This window comes from Parasteatoda tepidariorum, chromosome 1 (assembly GCF_982258835.1).
Source record: "Parasteatoda tepidariorum strain Cologne lab strain chromosome 1, Ptep-v5.0, whole genome shotgun sequence".
Classification (NCBI taxonomy): Eukaryota; Metazoa; Arthropoda; class Arachnida; order Araneae; family Theridiidae; genus Parasteatoda; species Parasteatoda tepidariorum.
The window spans coordinates 114,958,007-114,978,261 of record NC_141755.1 but is presented as its reverse complement, the minus strand read 5'-3'; the positions used below and the strand labels follow the sequence as shown (position 1 = coordinate 114,978,261).

General features: G+C 28.4%; 1 protein-coding gene and 1 long non-coding RNA gene across 2 annotated transcripts in view; both read left to right on the top strand.

Annotated features, from left to right (window-relative positions):
• Ifrd1 (Interferon-related developmental regulator 1) overlaps nucleotides 1-20,255 on the top strand; it is a 35,709-nt gene that overhangs the window by 11,537 nt on the left and 3,917 nt on the right. The window contains exons 4-12 of the mRNA XM_087150871.1: nucleotides 319-399; nucleotides 4,622-4,823; nucleotides 4,905-4,955; nucleotides 8,007-8,185; nucleotides 10,526-10,634; nucleotides 11,525-11,659; nucleotides 13,167-13,295; nucleotides 16,357-16,440; nucleotides 18,834-20,202. Coding sequence (XP_087006997.1) covers nucleotides 319-399; nucleotides 4,622-4,823; nucleotides 4,905-4,955; nucleotides 8,007-8,185; nucleotides 10,526-10,634; nucleotides 11,525-11,659; nucleotides 13,167-13,295; nucleotides 16,357-16,440; nucleotides 18,834-18,917 — 1,054 coding nt within the window. The 3' untranslated portion in view covers nucleotides 18,918-20,202. The remainder of the gene's footprint in view (nucleotides 1-318; nucleotides 400-4,621; nucleotides 4,824-4,904; nucleotides 4,956-8,006; nucleotides 8,186-10,525; nucleotides 10,635-11,524; nucleotides 11,660-13,166; nucleotides 13,296-16,356; nucleotides 16,441-18,833; nucleotides 20,203-20,255) is intronic.
• On the top strand, nucleotides 17,622-18,023 carry LOC139425483 (uncharacterized). Its single transcript, XR_015429034.1, has 2 exons — nucleotides 17,622-17,697; nucleotides 17,913-18,023. It is a non-coding gene; the product is annotated as an uncharacterized LOC139425483 (long non-coding RNA).

Genomic DNA, 20,255 nt, shown 5'->3' with positions numbered 1-20,255 from the left:
CATTTACGTTAATTGACTACATTTTTATTAAATTTTTAATTGCTGAAACAAAGTAAGGCAAAAAATAAATAAATTTTAATTTCTAAAAAATGTAAGCGAAAAATCTTTGAATTAAACAAAAACTGACGGAAACCAGTAAAATTGTCTATAGTCTAGTCTTGTTTACCTAAATTTCAACAATTCCTTTTTTTTTTTTTTGCATTTGTCTTTTTTTGTTATGTCAAATTTCTGAAAGTCTCATATTTTGTATTACAAAATTAATTTTATTTATTTATTATTATTTTTATTTTAGTAATTTTTTCAAATTTCTATTTTTAGTGCAAAACTTCGAATAGCATCCCTTGAAGTCATCAAGAAAAGCTTGTCTTCAAAATATATGGGAGAGTTCTTAACTGAGAGGTAAAATATTTCAACATACTCAAAATTATGTGCTTTATATCTCTTAACCCACTGACGGTTCTGCACGTAAAAAGTCGCATTTTAACCTGCAGTCTTCTCTGCATAGCAAAACCGGTTTTCCCATGTTAACTGATAGGGGAACTGTGTGTAGGGGAGAAACATTCTCCCAATTTTGCCCATTTCCTTAACCGCCAGTGGGTTAAACTAACTTATTAGAGGGAAAAGGCATAACACTTTCTATTCAGGCAACATAGTCAAATTTTATTACGACAAATTTTCTTGTTGGTCATGTGAAACATTAGATTTACTTAATTTTTATTATGTTAAATCTATATAATTCTGGGAACAGCTGTGATATTTTTAATTTCTATTGGATTTATTCAAATTTCTTGGTTGTTTAACATATTTTAAGTAAATATTAAATTAAATTTTGTTGAGGGTTATAATTTATTTAGTTATTTTCGTTTTGCTGTGCATGGAGAATTGTGTGTGTGTATCTATCTATCTATATATATATATATATATATCAGGGTTCCCGCAGCCTTGAAAAGTACTTGAATTTCATTTTGATTTTTAAGGGCCTCTAGAAGTACTTGAAAATAATGTTAAATTCTTGAAAAATTTAAAATGACCTTGAAAAGTATTTGAAATTCCTGAAAGCCGCCCCATTTTCCGCATTTCTGTGTTTAACTTCTGATGCACGTAAGTGCAAGAGAATGATTTTCCTACCTTTGTGGTGATGACGTGTGCTGTCCACGCTTATCAGTTGCTCACGTCACAATTTCTCTCTTTGTTCAACGTGGTCCTCAGCAAAGACTGGTTTGACTTAGCTCTAGGTTTGATCTTATTGTAGTCCCTGCTTTTAACTCAAAGAGAGAAATATGACTAGTTGGACTTGAAAGGAACTTTTTCTCCCTGCAGGATCCTCCTGAGCTGATCCGTTTTTAAGTATGAGCCCAGGCCCCAAGTTCCAATGGGGCCCCTGAAGTTTATCACATTTTTTTTTTTTAAATCCTAACTGATTTGTTAAAAAAAAAAGTATTAGCTAGTGAGAAAGATTGAGGTGAAATAAATAATTGGTTCAGCCATGTGTCTCGTCAATAGCGACGTGTTGCAAATGATGGAATAATACCTTTTTGTGGAAGGGGACTTCTGAAGATAACCCGAAACTTTATTTTTAATGGGGTGATTCGTTTTACTCATTTGCTGCACCTGCTACATAATTCTGGGAAAAGGGATTATTATATGCTAGCCAACAAGAGTAGAGCAATGCTTTATGTTTCTTCTTACTTTTGAAAAATAAAATTTTTATTTGACATAAAATTTGAATTGTGTGTTTCAAATAATACTTGCTTTCTTTAATGTATTGACCTTACCTGCTATTTAAAAGGCATTTTTTTTATAATTCTAATACAAATAAAAGTTTAAAAAACTAACTTAGTAAATTGTTATTTTTCTTTAAAATAAAAGCAATATAAAATTATTATTTGTAAAATTAAAATAATTATTATGAATAAGTAACAATCTAAAATTTTTAAATTCAATGAATAAAAAAATATTAACAGTAATTCTATATATACTGCAAAAATTCATTCATGAAATCAAAAAAAAAATTCATAGCTACTATTTAATATATTATTATGAAAATATATTATTAATTTTAAAAAATTTTGTTTTATGATTACGTTTTAGTCAGTTCAGTTATGATGACGTTTAGTCAAATTGAAAGGCAAACACAAAGTGCGTACGATTAATGCTACTGAAAAAAATTTAATAAATTCAAGTATGATTGGTTAATTAAAACAGTCAAAGTGACGAAAATTGTTAGGAAGAATCGATCAGAAGATAATTAGCTGAAAGTTTGCAACTGTTTCAATTTAAAATGATTGACTGGTAATTAATTTAAAATGCTAATTAAGCTGGGGCAATAATTGATTAATTTTCTTTAATGGAGGAGTGAGAAGTGGTCAAAATTTTAAAATTATATTTAAGAACAATTTAAATTTCACTGTCTAAATGCTCCTGCCAGTTTAAATATTTAAAAATATTAAATAAAAATCTCCTGGCATAGTTGTTTTTATATATCTCATTGATATTACAGTATTATATAGAACACTCCCCCCCTCTATCTTCCCAGTGACTATGTTGTAGAAGTTCAGCTTTTTTTTGTCCGCTTTATTTGATTCTTTTTTCAATCATAATTTACCACAGGCATTCAAAAATTATTTATTATATTTGTTAATGCTAGTTTTGAACTTTACATATCATTTAAGATGCAAGAGTTTTTTACTAATAAATATCTTTTAATAATTTTAAGTAATATGTTTTCTATTTTCTTTACTCTAACTGTAGATTTGTTATTATAAATAAATTTGAGTGTACTTTGTTTTCATTTTTGTATAGATTGTTAGAAATGTTCCTCTTTTCTTCATGACTTGTCCGGATCTTTGCTTATTCAGAAATTGTATACCTAGCTTAAAATAGGCCTTATGTAAAATTCAAATTCGACATTTTTATGCATCATGAATTTTATCTTTGACTTGATGTCAATCACCCTTTGCTTTTTTTACACTTAGATTACAGAGCAATGGAAGTCTTATTTTTGAGTACTGCTATTATCGTCTAACATTTATCGTCAACTAACTATTATTCTCAAGACATTTTGGTTTAAATTTTAGTCTATCTTTTACTAAAATTTAAGTCCTTGCGAATTTTAAATAAGTCTTAAAAAGTCCTTGAAAAGTACTTGAATTTTATTTTTAAAGTAGAGCATGAACCCTGCATATATATATTGCAAGAGTTGTCTCTTTTGTTTTAAAATATATAATAATATAAAGTTTTGAATTGTTATAGAAACTTGAAGGACTTAGTGACCTGACAGCTTTAGCATGCACCTGTCGTCATTTTGTACGCAGGAAGTCTTTGGCTGTGGAAATCTTAAAAGTACCTAATCTTGGTATAAGTTTTTAAAGGGCCTAAATTTTTCAGCATCACTAGTTGAGAGGAGAGTTTTTTTAAAACAAAAAGTTGTTCTTTTATCACCTAGAATTAGACCATGCATCGAGGGTAAAGCCTTTTAAATAGACAAGAGGGAATGTGTGTGGAAAGGCGACAGGCAAGGGAAGGAAGCATGTTCTTTCTTTAATATATTCTGCCTTTTGCCTAAAATGATACTCTATGAGGAGAGTGAAGCATTCTAAAAGAGAAGAATAGAGTGTGGACAAGAGATATTGCGCATGGAAGAGATAGTGCTTTTTTTTGGAGGGGGGGGGGGGGTTCTAAGGTACCAAAGTAGAAGACCCACACTGACCTTCAAAATCAACAGAATTCTCGAAGCTAAGTCCTACTGGTAATGCATCTGTTTATAGGAATGAAGTAAGGCCTTAAGAAAAAAAAAATATCAGAAATTTTTTTTAAGTAGAATCCATAACAAAAACTATTTCCAAAAATCTAGAAGAACTAAAGAAATTTGTATAAGATTTCAATGTCTAATAAGTAACTGTAAATTTATAGAAAGCTGTAAAAACATTTTTAAAATTCATGATTGTACTAAAAATTAAACAGATCTGTAACAAACAAGGTTTAAAAAATCCTAGCCCACCTAGGTTTTTCATCAAAAACCTGTGGTTTACTTGGTTTTTGATGAAAACTTCAAGTTTTTTCAAAAATACTTAAAATTTGTATTCCTGATTACTAAATAAGAATGCATGATTTACTTTGAATTAGAAAGTTAAATATTTGGTAACTATTTATAACTTGTTTTGTTGCAATGCAAGTTTCAAATTGTTTTGCTATTATTTTTATTTCTTAAGGATAAGCAGACTGTTACATAAATATTTAAATCTTCTCAATTTAGACATCTCAAACTTTTGGTAATTTCTATTAGAATAGAATTAAAACTTAGATTTTAATAATCATTTTATTCAGTTAACATTGCAACTTAATATACTGTTTGGGTTGGTGTAAGGGATTTCTTCTAAAGTATCTCTTTAAATTTTGTTTACATTACAAGGTTTATTTCTAAAATGAAGAAATGATTTTAAAATAAGGTAGCTTTCTGAAAATTGTAAAATATTCTTAAAAATTCTCTATTAATAAAAATGCACACACACAAAAAAAAAATGGCACTGGCAGACAATTTTTTAATCGCTATTTGTTACATTCAGTGACTGTTTACTATTCCAATATAAGAAAGCAATATTGATGTCTTTTTTTCTCCCAGAAAGCTAACTCTCTGTGATGTGATTGAAAGAAGCCTGAAACGTGGGAAAGGTGATGAGCAAATCCTAGCAGCAGTGGTGGCAGCGTTGTTCTGTACACAGTTGAGTTCAGTAGAAGATTCTGAATTAGTATTTCAGACTTTGCAACCCATTTTGATGGTCCTTCTTTTAGACACAACAGTCTCTCCCTCTGTCAGAGCACAGGTAAAGATTGCTTTTACATTAAAAGCAAAGATGTATTAGGAAATGTGATAAATTATTTGGAATTTCATTTTTTTTTTACAGTGTGCATCATCTCTTGGCCTTTGTTGTTTCATTTCATGCTCTGGAGCTGAGGTACATTAAATTCATGTTACTTTTCATTCAGCAATTATTTGGGGAAATCTGCTTTGTCATTTATTTAATCATGTAATTTATTTATTATTTTTTTTTAATAAAAAAAAATGAAATTAATGAATAAAAATCAGTAGTAAATGATCTGTATATGCAATATCAAGTTTCTGTAGATAAGCATTTCAAACATTGCTAATTTATAACTGTTTTTGGAAAGCAAGACAATTACAAATAACTGTTTTTTACTATTAATGATAATTATTACTATTTTATGCTATTAATTAATCTGCTCTCACTTTATTCATTTGTGAGAGTAAAGATTTAACCATATCATAGTTTTAATTATCGAAAATAATTTACTGTTGGTGTAACTTTTGATGAACTAATATCATGGTACAATGACCCCCATAAATAAAATCACTAGTTCACTACAGTTTGTCTAAAGTAAAAGCTCTCCTAGCCATTAGTCTGGCAGTGACTATGGTAACGAGGTATAACTATTTCTAATAGGGGTGTGGAGTAATTGTTTATGTCGGGTTTCGGGTCAACGAAAGATAGGGAATCTGCTTATTCGGTTTATGGTGTTAACCCTAAGGGAAGCTACCCTCCCTAAATTCTATTCTATTCTTGTTTCCATAGCGCAGATGGCCTTAGACTTTGTGGGGGGATGTGGTCTTACCCTAGACAAACTATAATAATCGGCTGATTTTTGTAATCAAATGTGCAAGAACAAAATCAACAGAATCATAGTTGCCAACTGTCCAGAATTTTTCGGATTTGTTCCTAAATTTTAAATCAAATCTAAAAATCTGATATTTTTATAAAAAAATCCGAAATTTTCATATTTTTGCATTTAAACCAATTCCTTGTTTTGATCGGCACAATCGCGCTTCCTTTGATTAATGTGCAGAAGTAATTTTTAGTAGCTTTTTATTGGAAAATACTATTCCAATAGCTGTTGCTGATCATTTCACTAATTTGAATCTTAAGTAACTATTATTATTTTTTAAAAATGTATTGTATTATTTAAACGTTTCCATCAGAAATATTTGTTTATGATGTAGTTTTATATTTACCTGTGTTTTATAATTTGGAGAATAATAATTATATATTAATAGGTAATGGTTGTTGTTTTTAACTATTATACCGGTATTCCTAATTATAAAATATTAATATTATAAATTTCCCTCAATAGATAGTGTTTATAATTTTTTTTTACTAATTAACATAAGGTTTTTAATATATGTCTATTAATGTTATTATTTAATAGTTAAATTTTTGTCTTGCTCTCGTAATTGGTGCGTATAATTTTGTCGCATATAGTGTTCCTAATTTTATATTCCTAAGGTTGGCATGCAATATTAAAACATGTTCAAACTATCCTTTAATAAAATCATGATTTCCATTTTATAAAATCTAACTTTTGGAAAGCAAATGTTTTAAAAAATTGAAAAGTTATGCTTTTCAATATATTTAAAATTTTATTTATCCTTTAAGTTTTGAAAGATGTGTAGCTTATTGATTACTAATTCCAATCTGCTACCCAAAGTAAAGAGAAAGCAATGCTACAAGTGTGGATTACCACTTCTTAGTTAAATTTAAGGATCAGAGTTAATAAAAACAGGGAGTGTTAAGGAGTCAAAATAAAATTTTTTTATCAATTAAGAAAAGTTATTTAATGCCCATCTTTATTCAACGTTGAAGATAATCTCTGGCTGGTTAATCCTCATGCCACCTATGTTGCCTCCTTATATTATAAAATTGACCGTGGATAATTAATATAAGTGTGCTGTTTGAAACTTATTTTTGATTCTATAGAACTGTAAGCTAATAAATTATTGATATTATAAAATATTGAATTAACCCCCATCGAAATTATGTTTTTTTAAAGTGGAGGGGGGACTGTAACATTCAAATTAGTGGTCGGAAATATTTTTAAGTAGACAGCGATGTTTATCATACTTTTAAATTTAATACACATAGCTGCCAACTCTACTGGTGTAATAAAAATTCTCCCAGTTTTTGTACATTTTAGAAAATTTCCTGAAATTAAGTTTTAGAAGAAAAAAAATCCCTATTGGAATAGAATTTTTACGCAATAGTAAACTGTTTCTTTGTTCTACATGTTTTAGTTAATTTTTATTTAGAACTCCCTTTTTAAATAATGAAATATTTAATTATTAATAATGATTAACATATCTATGTATCTATGTATGTCATATATAAATTATGAGTTAACGTAATAAAAAAATAAAAAAAACTTTCATATTCGCTTAATGCCAATCATAAATGGAAAATATTGCAGAACATTTATAGTTACTAGTGTAATAAAGTTTTTGTATTTTGATGATGATGAAAATCCCTAAAATTCCGTATGTGTAAAATATTTAGTATATTTTGGAACAGTTGTCTCTAAATTTATATTTCTTAAAATCTACTGGATTTTTGCCTATCCATTTTGGAAGCTATGAGTGCAGCTGTGTTTAGTTGTACAATATATGTATAAGAGAGAGAACTGTGGATTTGTATATAATTGACATAAATAAAGGCATTCTTTTTTATGAATATAGATTTTTTTTAATGAAAACTTAGATGTATGTGCAAAATAATAAATTTTACTTTTATCTTAAGTACCTGTCATTCAGGTGTGATAGGAAGTGTTCGTAATTAAAACATAAACTTATAATTAAATTATCTTGAACATGCAATTTGCATAATTAAATTATCTTGAACATGCAATTTGCATAAAATGAAACTTTTTTTTTATGTGTTGCTTTTTTTATACTTGTATACTTTTTTAATAGATGATAATTGAATTCTTTATTTCATGAAAAGGTTTATGAATATATATTTATTTATTTTCTGATGTTTTAAAACTGATATCAGGTTTTTCTCCCTCTTCCTTTTTCTACTGTTGTAAAAATGTCAATAGCTTTCAGATTAAAAGTTTTTAATTTTTTTCTCCTTTAAATTTAAATAAAAATATATTTTGATTAGCTCTACTTTTTAGATGCTATTTTCTTTAGTTTATCAACACAAGTGTTACTTTTAAAGGTGGTCCAATCTACAATGGATTCCCTGTATTCTGTTTTTAGTGGATCTCTATTAAAAGGTAATGGCGTCCTCCCTGTTCTTAAACCAGAAATCAGTTCCCTACACAGCAGCGCACTGCTCGGCTGGAACCTGCTCCTCACTCTTCTCTCCCCTCCTTACATCATGGCACTTGTAAACAAGTAAGTTAACACACTGTATTCTACAATTTTGAGGAGAACTCCTCCGGACCTAAAATCTGGAGCTGTCTGCTGCCTCGGTAACAATGAAGAGCACATTTCTATTGTGGGTGCAAAGTAAAAAAAGAAAAGCTTTTGCAAAGTATAAAAACAATTGCATTTCTTTTCTTCAGAAATGTACCTCTGACATTTAAATCATGCATTTAGATAATCACTTTTTGAGGCGCTCAATTTACGCCAGTAGTATTGAAAATCGATGTAATGTTTCTATTGTATTTTCGGCAGTGATTGATTTTGATTTTCAGGTGGTTTTTAAATATCTTGATATATTTTAAACAATATGGAAAATTCGAATTGTGCTTTCGAGTATTTACTTTTTAAGATAATAATTCTATTGAATTTTTGGCAGTTATTACTAATGATAATGATTTCTCCATAGTTTTTAAATCTTGTATTTTTTTATACAATATTATGTATTACAGCCTAATCTCGAAACAAGCATTCGAGGAGACCAATTCGCTTAATTTCGTCTTTGATCTTTTTTTTCAGCAATTACCACTGCGGATTTCATGATTTTTAATTATTTTTTATTGTGATGATTATTAACAAATGCGAGGAATGAAGTAATTTGTACGTTTCTAGCTATGCTTGAATGTCAGTCACAATGCTAGAATATCACCATAATATAAGAATAAAAAATTATTACATGTTCAATTAAAAACAAATTATGTAGTTTTTGTTTATAACCTCAGTGCATTTGTTATTTTTAAATTAGTAACATATATGTTCGTAATTGTTAAAAGTATCTTGCAGAAAGATATTAGTGCTAGAGAGTTTTGTCGCAGATAGTTTGAAAAAATTCAATGCCAACAAAACTATTTACCCCTATTCAAAGTGACTTTTTCTAGTCACCATGGTACCTGCCAAAGCACAAGATTAGTGTCTAGGGGAGTTCTCCTAAAATTCTTACTATATTTTTCATTTGCATACAAATAAGTTTGCAGAGTAAATTATTATCACAGCTTTATAACATATATGTGTAAATAATATGTGTGTAATAACATAACATAGACGAGGATAAACTTTCATTACCTTTACATTAAGTTTGACTTTTACTGTTATTTTGAATGAATTAATTTTACTTATACAATATCAGATTCATACAGGAGTAGAAATTACAAAAATTTAGTTACATTCTCTCTGACCTGTTTACTTGTCCCTATTATATTTTTAGAAAAATAAAATTTATGATGCAATAAAAGTTACTCAAACAATATTTGAATTTTTATGAACTAATTAAAAAATGGAAATTATGAGCATTTTGAATCAAAACTTTCTTCATTATTTTTTAATAAGCCAGTTTTTTAATAAGCCAGTTAAAAACAAAATCTTTTTAACAGTTTTTCTATTATATCTATCTTATTTCTTGCAATTTTCAAAGTATCTCATTTTTTGCAAATGTTAGCATGTTAAATACAGGGTTTCTGTGGCCTTGAAGAGTACTTGAATTTCACTTTAATTTTCAAGAGCCCCTAGAAGTACTTGAAAATAATGCTAAATCTTTGAAAAATTTAAAATGACCTTAAAAATATTGGAAACTTGCTAAAACCACCCTATTTCCAGCATTTCCGTGTTGAACTTCTCACGCTAAACACTCGTTTTTATTAACTGAGCATACTTTTTCCAAGTTTTGATGTGTTTTTCTTTATTAATTTATTCACTGTTATGATCTGCTTTACTTTTTATAAATAATCTTGGATTTTCTTTCTTTATGATACGTGTTTTTAAAGTTGGTTATGTATGTATGTATATTAATATCATTACTTTAACTGTAGATTTGTTTTTATAAATAAATTTAAGTATATGTTGTTTTTATTTTTGTATAGATTGTTAGAAATGCTCCTCTTTTCTTCATGACTTGTTCGAATCTTTGCTTATTCAGAGGTTGTATACCTAACTTATGTAAAATTTATGGCCTTATGTAAAATTCAAATCTGACGTTTTTATGCAACATTAATTTTATTCTTGACTTGATGTCAATCACCTTTGCTTTTTTTTGTAATATTTAGGTTACTTTTTGAAATAAAGAGAGAGCAATGGAAGTCTTATTTTTTAGTCTCTCTTTTACTCGAATTTAAAGTTCTCGAAAATTTTAGTCTTACAAAGTCCTTGAGAGTACTTGAATTTTATTTAAAGTAGAGCATGAACTGTGTAAATACTTTTAAATACTATGACAATAAGTTCGGAAAAAAAGAATTTATTTTATTTTGTTTTGTTTGTTCGACTATGCTTTTATATATTGACTTATAAATTTGAAATGAAATTCTTTGTTATTGTTTTTAGCCATTTTAAGAAGTTGCCTCAGTTGCTTGACAGTATTGATGTGGACTTGAGAATTGCTGCTGGAGAAACATTAGCAGTATTCTATGAACTTGCTAGGCAGTGCAGAGAAGTAAATTTAACTTTTATTTATTTAAGAAAGAATAGTGATCTCATATTGCGGGGTTGCCCCTTCTCAGGAAAAACCTGGGAAATACGAGGGGAATTTAAAAATCACCTAAAATAACTGGGTAAATGCAGGAAATTTTGTTTTTTATTTTTGGTCTTTTTAAAAAATGGTAACCACTCCAAGTACAATCTATGGGATATTTAAGGATGATATTTCAGCTACATCAAACTGGTTCATTTACTCTAGCATTATTTTTTTTAAAAATATACCTTATTATTAAAATATGCCCTACTTTAATAAAAATTTACCTTTTCATCCCTTAAGTTTTATCAGCAATAGTATAGTAAGTCCAAAACAGCTTATACAGGAGCACAGTGATTTATTTTTGAATTTAGAAAGGGGGATCTAATCATGAACTAAGACAATTGCTTTGTAAACAGTCATAAATCAAGTGCTTCCAAAAGTGATTACTTATAATGTTTGTTTGATATGCATTAAAGGAACAATATTTTCTAACTGAATAAGTTCAGATTCCTCAGAGGTGCAGTATCATTTGCATGTTTTGTCTAATTTGGAATCCCACACATCTGCTTTCGTTAAAAATTGTCTACTTTTAAACACAATTAAATGCAGACAATAATTTTATGAAGCAGATTGCACCTTTCTCTTTTACAAGTAATACATTTCGGTTTTACTACATTTTGAGTTGGTGTCACAATTATATCTGTTTTTATTGCATGAGTAAGCAGTATGTATTTTTCGCACTTTTTAAAATAATATTTTTCAATCTCACACGTGAACTAATCTGTGCAGATATAAATTTATTTAATTAGCCTTTTTTTTTAATTGTGCTAATTCCATGTTTTCAAAAATAACCTTTTTTGTTTTTAAAGGATTTTGAAGGAGAGGATTTTGAATTCTTATGTGATAAACTCAGACTACTCGCAACGGATGGTCAGAAAAGCCGTGCCAAAAGAGATAGAAGGCAACAAAGATCTAGTTTTAGGGATATCCTTAGAGCAATTGAGGTAGAGCAATTTTTTATTATTATTATTTACTTTTTTTTAAAATACAATTGTCATTTGGTGCATAATTTAGGGATAATATTCATTTTGTTATTACTGCTTTATTACATTTTAACAATTGTAATTTTACTTTCTGTGTAATTTGTACTGTTATCCTCTTACATTTCTTTTTCCAATATAAAGTAAGTTCTCTGTTCTCTTAAACAATTATAACAATAGATGCTCCTTTATGAACATTTCCCAGAAAATGACAATACCATTCTAAAGACAAAGCCGACCATAATCAGTCTGCTTTCTAGGAATGTGAAGTTCTATTATATCATGTACAGTGCACAAAACAATTGACCACCCTAAATAACTTTTAATCTAATGATCAAATTTTCACTCAATCTTAATGGTTCGAGGAGCTGACCTCATTAATAAGTGCAGGGGATTTTTTAAGTTATGAAATCAGACGCAAAAACGTAATTTCTCTAAATAAACATTATTTTTTATTTATTTATTATTATTATTTTTTTTGATGAATTCAGATTTCTGACCACCAAAATATAGGGGAAGCCGCTATCTGGGAAATACATTCCCCATAGTTTTGTCAGGAGAGCGATCCGAAGTTTGGACCCATAATGTAAATTTTATTCTTTGCGTATTGCACCCTATGCCGAGAACTTTCTAAGAGGATTGAAATTTTTTTTGCGCAATTCTGAAACTCATTTATCCAAAGGTAATTAATTACATGAAACAAAATACATTTCAGTTCATAATTACTCTTTTTTTTTAATTATTTTATTTAGTTATAGTTGAAAAACTTGAACAGTTAAGGTATATAAATTTTTTCATAATTTTAAAGTATTTTACATGACAAAATACAAAATTTGAGTGAAATCGGTTGAATAGTTCCTGAGAAATTGAATTTTAAATGTACAGCTTCTGTCTTAGCAAAATTTGCAATTAGAAAAGAAATTAAGCAAATTTTTAGGGTGATAACAAAATTTTGTCAGCCTTTATTACCAAAAATATTTGTATCAATATTTTTATACTTAAAGTGATAACTTAAAAGCATTCATTCATGAATTTCCACTGTAAAATTTGTATAGTGTAATTAATAGTTGTCCTATAATCCATTTAAAGCTTCAAAACACTATAATATGATGACTATTGAAATCGCTAAAATTCCCCTATGTGTAAAATATTCAGTACATTATGCAACAATTACCATGAAATTTATATTTCGTAAAATCTGGACTTTTTCCTATCCATGTTGGCAGCTATGGAATTGTAAGGTATATAGTTTTTTGCATCATTTTGAAAAATATAATATTGCATGGCAAAACAAAAAGTTTGCACAAAATCAATCGAGTAGTTCATGAGAAATGGAATTTTAAATATCTCACTTTTTTAAAATGTAACCTTTTTTTTTTTCGCACTGTACATTGTTTCAGTTGTAATAATTTGTAGAAATGCACATATGAGGATGACATAAAAGGTTTTAATTAAAGAATTAATATTCCAGGAAGGAGAACCCCCTGACATTCGCATCAAGTTGAAAGCCGAGATCTTGTACATTGACAGTTGGTGTTCCAAAAGACGCTATGATGCATTTTGCCAAGTTTTAGGATCTGGAATGAATCTTCATTTAAAGGTATAAATGGTACCAATATCATACTCATACCTCAATTTTTTAGGAAAATAATGTTCTCTGTTTAAGTAATTATACCATGATTTTTTTTTAAATTTATAAAAAAATATGATTTTACATTAAAAAAATAATTGTTTTAAGAAGAAAGTATTTTATATGAAATAAACAGTTTGTTATTCCCCATTTTTGAAAATGTTATAAGCTTTAAAAGACATTTTTAGATTATCTGATCAATCTAACTCATAATCCGTGTTAAGTTTTTTAATTACGCTAAATAATTTCGCTTTTTCCTTAAGAAAATCAAAGACAATTTATTCTTTTAGTGAATAAATATTTTATTGAATTATATATTGTCTATTCTGGTCCAATACCCATAGCTGCCAACTCTACTGGATTTTGCTAGTTTCTCCTAGTTTACTGGTTTAATTAAAATTCTCCGTTTTTGTACATTTTAAAAAATTCCCTAAAATAGAGTAAGTTTCCTAAAAAAAAATCTCGATTGAAATTGAACTTTTGTACAGAATATTTCAATTAGTGTTACTAATACATAATTAAGCAAACCTCATTTATAGAAATCAGCTCAAAACTTTTTTGATCTAAAATGTTCAGTTTATTTTATTCAGAACTCTCTTTTTAAATTAATTAAAAAATCTTTTAACTATCTTTGATGAATTAAATGCCCATTAATATTCGAAATTATGAGTAAACACAATACATAACATTTCAAGTATGTTTATTGTCAATCATAACTGGAAAATATTGTAATTTTTCTGTTTTGATGACTATAAAAATCCCTAAAATTCCCCCATGCGCAACATATTTAGTACATAATGCAACAATTATCACTAAATTTATAATATTTCGTAAAATCTACTGGATTTTTTCTTACCCATGTTAGTAGCTATAAATACCTTTGCCATTTTTCTGGCAGCAGGATACATAATTCATAAAATTTTTGTTCTTTGCTGTACAAAAAACTGATCCAGTTGATTTTTATGAACGATGTAATCATGATTTATGTACAATGGAAGGAAGTCAATGTTTAGTTGTATTCATGCTGCCACCAAAGAGAAAAAATAGAACTGCCACTTTAGCCCAAAGATTAGTGATCCCATCTTTACAACAAAACTATACGATTGCAGTGACAGTAGGAAAATTTCAATTTAATATCGTTTGGAGTTAAATTTCTGAGATTACTTAATATGGTAATTGATTTATATGAATGCAGCTCTTAAAATTCATATTTATCCATTGCTATTAATATTGATCTTTCTCTAATTGTTGTTAATGTGCATGTATATATCTATATATTTTTGTCAAGAATGAATTAAAATATTGAATTGTTTTGTTAACTGTTTTCGTAAATTTAAATATTAGGATGTATTAAAATATTATGAGTTTGCAGATACTTTTTGCTTGCGTGCATAGATACTATGTGTTTATCTTACTATGCTATGCACAGACATATAGAGCAATGACACAAATTTTTTCCCCTAAGAACCCGTATGTCAAGCTCTAAGAATAGACCTGAGCATTTCAAATGCAACAAAGTTAATCTGTTAGCGATTTCGGGAGTTTTAATTTGCTTTATCTCTTCATTGGCATAAACTGGAATAGTGCATCTGAATTGATATTTTACTGTATCAAAATTCCACAAACCAGTTTTGGCAATGGCATACTGTAAATACATCTCCATACACATTAGATAATTTTTCCCCTGCTTGAACAGCATTTTTACTTTTTCAATAGTGAAATATGCCTAAAATGCTGCCTTTAACTTTCTGTATTTAAAAAGCCATCGTAAAATTTAGGTTGCCAGTCTACCGGGGAAAACTTGGAACATATAGGAAATTTAAAATCTTGATAATTAACCGTTTCACTTGATTTCAAACTTCACATTGATAATCAAACGTTTGAAATGCCACATTATGCATAAATTGTGCTATATGCATTAATAAGGATTAAAGGAGACGCTCACAATCATTGTAAATTTTTTCAAAGGGTATAATAAATTTGTCAATCATATTCCTCTTGTTTGAAAATTTTATATGCTCTTTTTGTGAAATGTTACTACTTTTCAAGCTAAAAATGTGATCTTATCAGCTATCTCAATAATATATTATTTATCAAAAATGGTTAAAACTGCACGAAGTGTGGTATTTTTAAAGCATTTTTCCCCTATAAAATATATTTTAAAATTTATTAGCAATTTTTCTGTAAATTGCCTAATCATTGTGTAATTAAAATTAGTCAAACACAAGGTATAACACAGGGTATCTGCGCACTTGGAAAGTCATGGACTTTAGTCGCCAAAAAATAACATTTTTAAAATGGAATCCCCTCCCCCCCCCCAAATTTTACAGCATTCAGAATCTTTGAATTTGTAACAAAAAACCTACTTTCAGTCATATTTTTTAAAATATAAGATGTTTTTATTTTTGTTCTTTAAAAAAATGAAAGAAGAAACATCTTTTCTAAAGCGAATTATCTTTTAAACTTCTGTGTTTCCAGAATATGTATTATTATTTAGTTTTTTTTTTATTTTATCAATTTAAAATTCTAGCTGAAGCAAACCAGGCATTGGCGAGTTTTTTCTTAATTTCGAAATGAGAACGGGAGTATTTCTTTCCTTTCTAATGAACAAGAAAAGTATCTGTAGAACATAATTCTACAGGAAAAAAGGAAAAAAAAAATTATTTGCTTTCATATTTTTTTCACCCCTTTTATTGCTTCAACTCTTTCTTTCCTCTGTTTTTTTAAATTTAAAATCTATAAAAATGAAGATGCAGAGTATAAAAGTTTTGGTTATACCTATCATTTCAATTAATGTTATAATGCTATTTTTAATTTATTGTTGTGTTTTTGTCGGAGAAAATAGTAACTTCGTTAAGTCCTGAAAAATCCTTGGAATTAGTCATGAAAAGTCATGGATTCGAAAATCTGAAATGTAGCTGATACCTTGTATATAGATAAAAAAAAATATCTGCCTAATGTGCCTACTATTGACTCCCCACATATAGAGTCAAACATCATTAAAATGATCAATTTGTCCTTTTTCTTCCAGCAAAATGAACTGTTGCGAGAAATCTTTGATTTGGGTGCTCCTCTAATAGATGACAAGCCTTCAAGAACTTCGAAGCTACACAGAGTAAGTCCTTTTTAAATTTGGAAAAGCAAAAACATTGTGATTAAACTGTATTTATAAAGTTTTTGGAGCAATCAAAATGTGTTTAAATTATTACATCCTTTCTTAAAAATGATTTCTTTTATGTATGTGAAGTTTTTGGCTTGTTTTTTTAAACATAATGGTATGTTATGAGGGTCTAAACCATTTTTGTGCTGCCCTGCATGCCTAGTAAGAGGGTCCTGAATGTAATGCTTTTCGTTGAGAATATACTATAGTGCAAATCAAAATTTTTCAAGTGCCAACAACATGCTTTTTATCTTAGAGCCATTAAAAATAATTTTGACAGTTCACCCTAATTTTTTATTCAAATTTTCCAGGCCATAATGTCTATCAACATACTTTTTAAATTTTAACAGCAACAAGAAAAATTTTTTTCATTGTGTGTCTCCAGTTAATATGTATTCATGCAAAAAAAGTTATCAAACATGCTTGGTTGCCACTCCACAGGGAAAACCTGGAAAATACAGTGAATTTAAAAATCAGCTTAAAATAGCAGAGAAAAGGCAAGGAAATTTGAGTTTTTCCTTACTGAACTGGGAAAATGCAAGGAATTTTATTTCTTATTTTCCTCTTTTAAAAAATGGTGACCTCTCAAAGCATAATCTATAGGATATTGCAGCTATACTATTTCATTTACTTTAGCATTATTTTACTATGTTTAGCTGTTACTTTTTTTTCCTTTTAAGTTTTTCAGCTATCCCACAAGTCAGGGAAAACCTGGAATTTTCAAGGAATTTTATTTTATAATCTAAAAATCAGGGAAAGCCGCAATATTTTTACAAAAACCTGGAATAATCCTATAAATAACCAGTCTTAAAATTGTCCATAACAGTAATCAGTTATTAATAAGATTCGAGTTAAATAATTCTAACATCTATTACAATAATTTGTTATAAAAATTTCACATTTTAGTCAAACTGAAATAATCCTATCCACATTTAATGATTTACTCAGGGAATCTAATATTTCACATTACAAATAACAGAATCAAAGGTTTTCTGATGAAAATAGGGTCTCTATTTTCATTGAAATTTACCTGGTGTGCATGGAAAAGTCATGGAATTATTCTACTGAAGTAGAGTGGGAACTCTGTATTAAAACTAGTATAGTTAGCCCAATATAGCTCACACAAGAGCACACTAATTGTGTGTTCCCTCTTAATGTATATTTTGTATAATATATACAAAATTATATCCTGATTATCCCGAGTTAACTCAGGTATTCATCTATTGCAAATATTTACTATCCCGAGTTAACTCAGGTATTCATCTATTGCAAATATTTACTATCCCGAGTTAACTCAGGTATTCATCTATTGCAAATATTTACTATCCCGAGTTAACTCAGGTATTCATCTATTGCAAATATTTACTATCCCGAGTTAACTCAGGTATTCATCTATTGCAAATATTTACTATCCCGAGTTAACTCAGGTATTCATCTATTGCAAATATTTACTATCCCGAGAAAACTCAGGGGTAAGTTTGTAATTGTCAGTAAGTTTTGTTTTATCACTTTTTTACTTGACTGGAAGCAAAGAAAAAGATCTGCTATGATTGGAAGTTTGCCAAGTTTTGTTTGGGAGTTTTACTGTTAGATTGTGGGACTGCGCATGCATTTTGTGTGATTGTAGATGATACAGTAGGAAACCGATTATCCGGAACGATCGGGACCATCGCTATTCCGGATAACTGATTTTTCCGGTTTTCTGAATCGCTACAAAAAGTCGTTTTTTTTTTTATTGTTGAACCCAACTAAAAAAAAAAAATATTTGGAAATAATCTTGAAAAAACGAAGTAATACACTAATGATTATTTCCAAAATGATGCTAGGCTAAACATCTTTCAAAAAAGAAAGAAAAATCCTAAAATCTTATGAGGAAAAAAAAATTTTTTGAAAAAAAAAAATAGCGGTAAAATTTATCAAATAACGTTCCGGTTTTTTGGTTTTCCGGTTTTCTGATTTCCGGATAACGGGTTCTGTACTGTACTATGGTTGCTGAATTTACATATAAAAAAAAGAGTAAAAGAAGTGGTTAATCACTTCACTGGCGTTTGGAAAGTATCAATTTGTGCCGTCTTTTGTTTTAAAAACTATCATACAAAGACTAATATTAAACTTTTTCTATTTGCCCCAGAGGACTTGGGATAGTTAACAGGTGGTAAATTATGTGTTTTGTACATGTAAAAAATCAACATTTCGACTTATGTGTATTGGATTTTGTTTTAGTTCCTTATAATTATTAATATAATAAGAAAATAGAATGATTTTTTGCATTTTTTTTTTCCTCAAAAAATTGTTAAGGGAAGCGGTTAAAAAAATTTACTGATTATAATTTTGGTTTTCTCTTGCAGCATACTGCTCACATAGCAAATTTTAAAGCAAGGACTATATGCAGGGGCAAGGAACGTGACAATAAAGCGGAAGATATTTGCTGAAAAAGGCGCCTTCTAGTTTCAATTAAATAATTAGTACTTTCTCAAAACTGTTTTAAATAATAATAAAAGAAAGCTTTTAGGGAACTTCCCGAAGATCATTTTAAAAATCATTTTATTCTTTGCTACTGTTACCAAAAATCAAAATGTTCTACAATGTATATTTTAGCATAGTAGATGGTTTTGCAAGGTAAGATATATTGTATATTTGACTTATCAAATTGAACAGTTGTTGTTTTCCACATTCATTTCTTTCAGTTTTCATTCCTTACTATTTTTTGAATATCATAGACTGTTTCAGTTCCACAGTGCTATATAACAGAACTTTTTTCTCAATTGTGAAGGAATTTTTTTTATCAGAATGTTTTTACCTCAATGTTGTTTTTGTATTAAAATGTAAAGAATATTTAATAATGAAATATATATAGTGAATAATGAAATATATATATAGTTAGGCTAATTGGAAAATGCAGCTCTTTGCTAACTGCAATGTGACTCATTGTAATAAACCCAACAAATGACCTGCAGAATCAGATTTTCCAATTAATCTACAACATATATTCTCAAAAGTATTCGTACACTTAAGACTTTCAATTAAATATGGTTCTATCCATAAGCTAAAATGATTATTTCAGAATGGATATTTAATAATAAGATATATATATTCTGTTCTTAGCAAAACTGCACGGAGTATTTTAAAAACAAAAGTTTATTTTTAAAAAATTTTCCACCTATTAGTAAATATTCTTCTTATTTTTTTTTTTAAATTTAACATTTAATAAAGTATTCTTTGCTATCTACAATAGCTTTAAAGTCTGTAAAAAAAATTTTTTTGAAACTTTTGCATCAAAACATATCTTTTCTTTTACTATTATAGTTTTTAGCTAGTTTTTCATTTTAATACCATGCTTTTGCAGGGTTGCCACTCCATAGGGCAAACCTGGAAATACAGGGACCTAAAAAGTCATCGAAAATGAAGGGAATTTTGAATTTTCCCTTATCAACTGGGAAAATAAAGGGAATTTTTATTTCTTCTTTTACAAAATGTTGACCTCTCAAAGTTCAAATTATGGATTATGGATGGCAACCCGATATATTACCTTTGCTTTTCTTTATCATCATTGATACATTTAGGATTTATTTATCAGTAATTTTACAAAGTAAACCTAAGGTTTCTGTTTTTCGTAAAAACAAACTTCTGCAGACAGAACTCTAGCTGTTCTGATAACTCATTGAAGAGTTTCAGGTGAAATTGAAGCAGAATATTTTTATTAAATTTTTCATTATTGTTGTTGTTAATTTACGTCGCACTAGAGCTGCACAATGGGCTATTGGCGACGG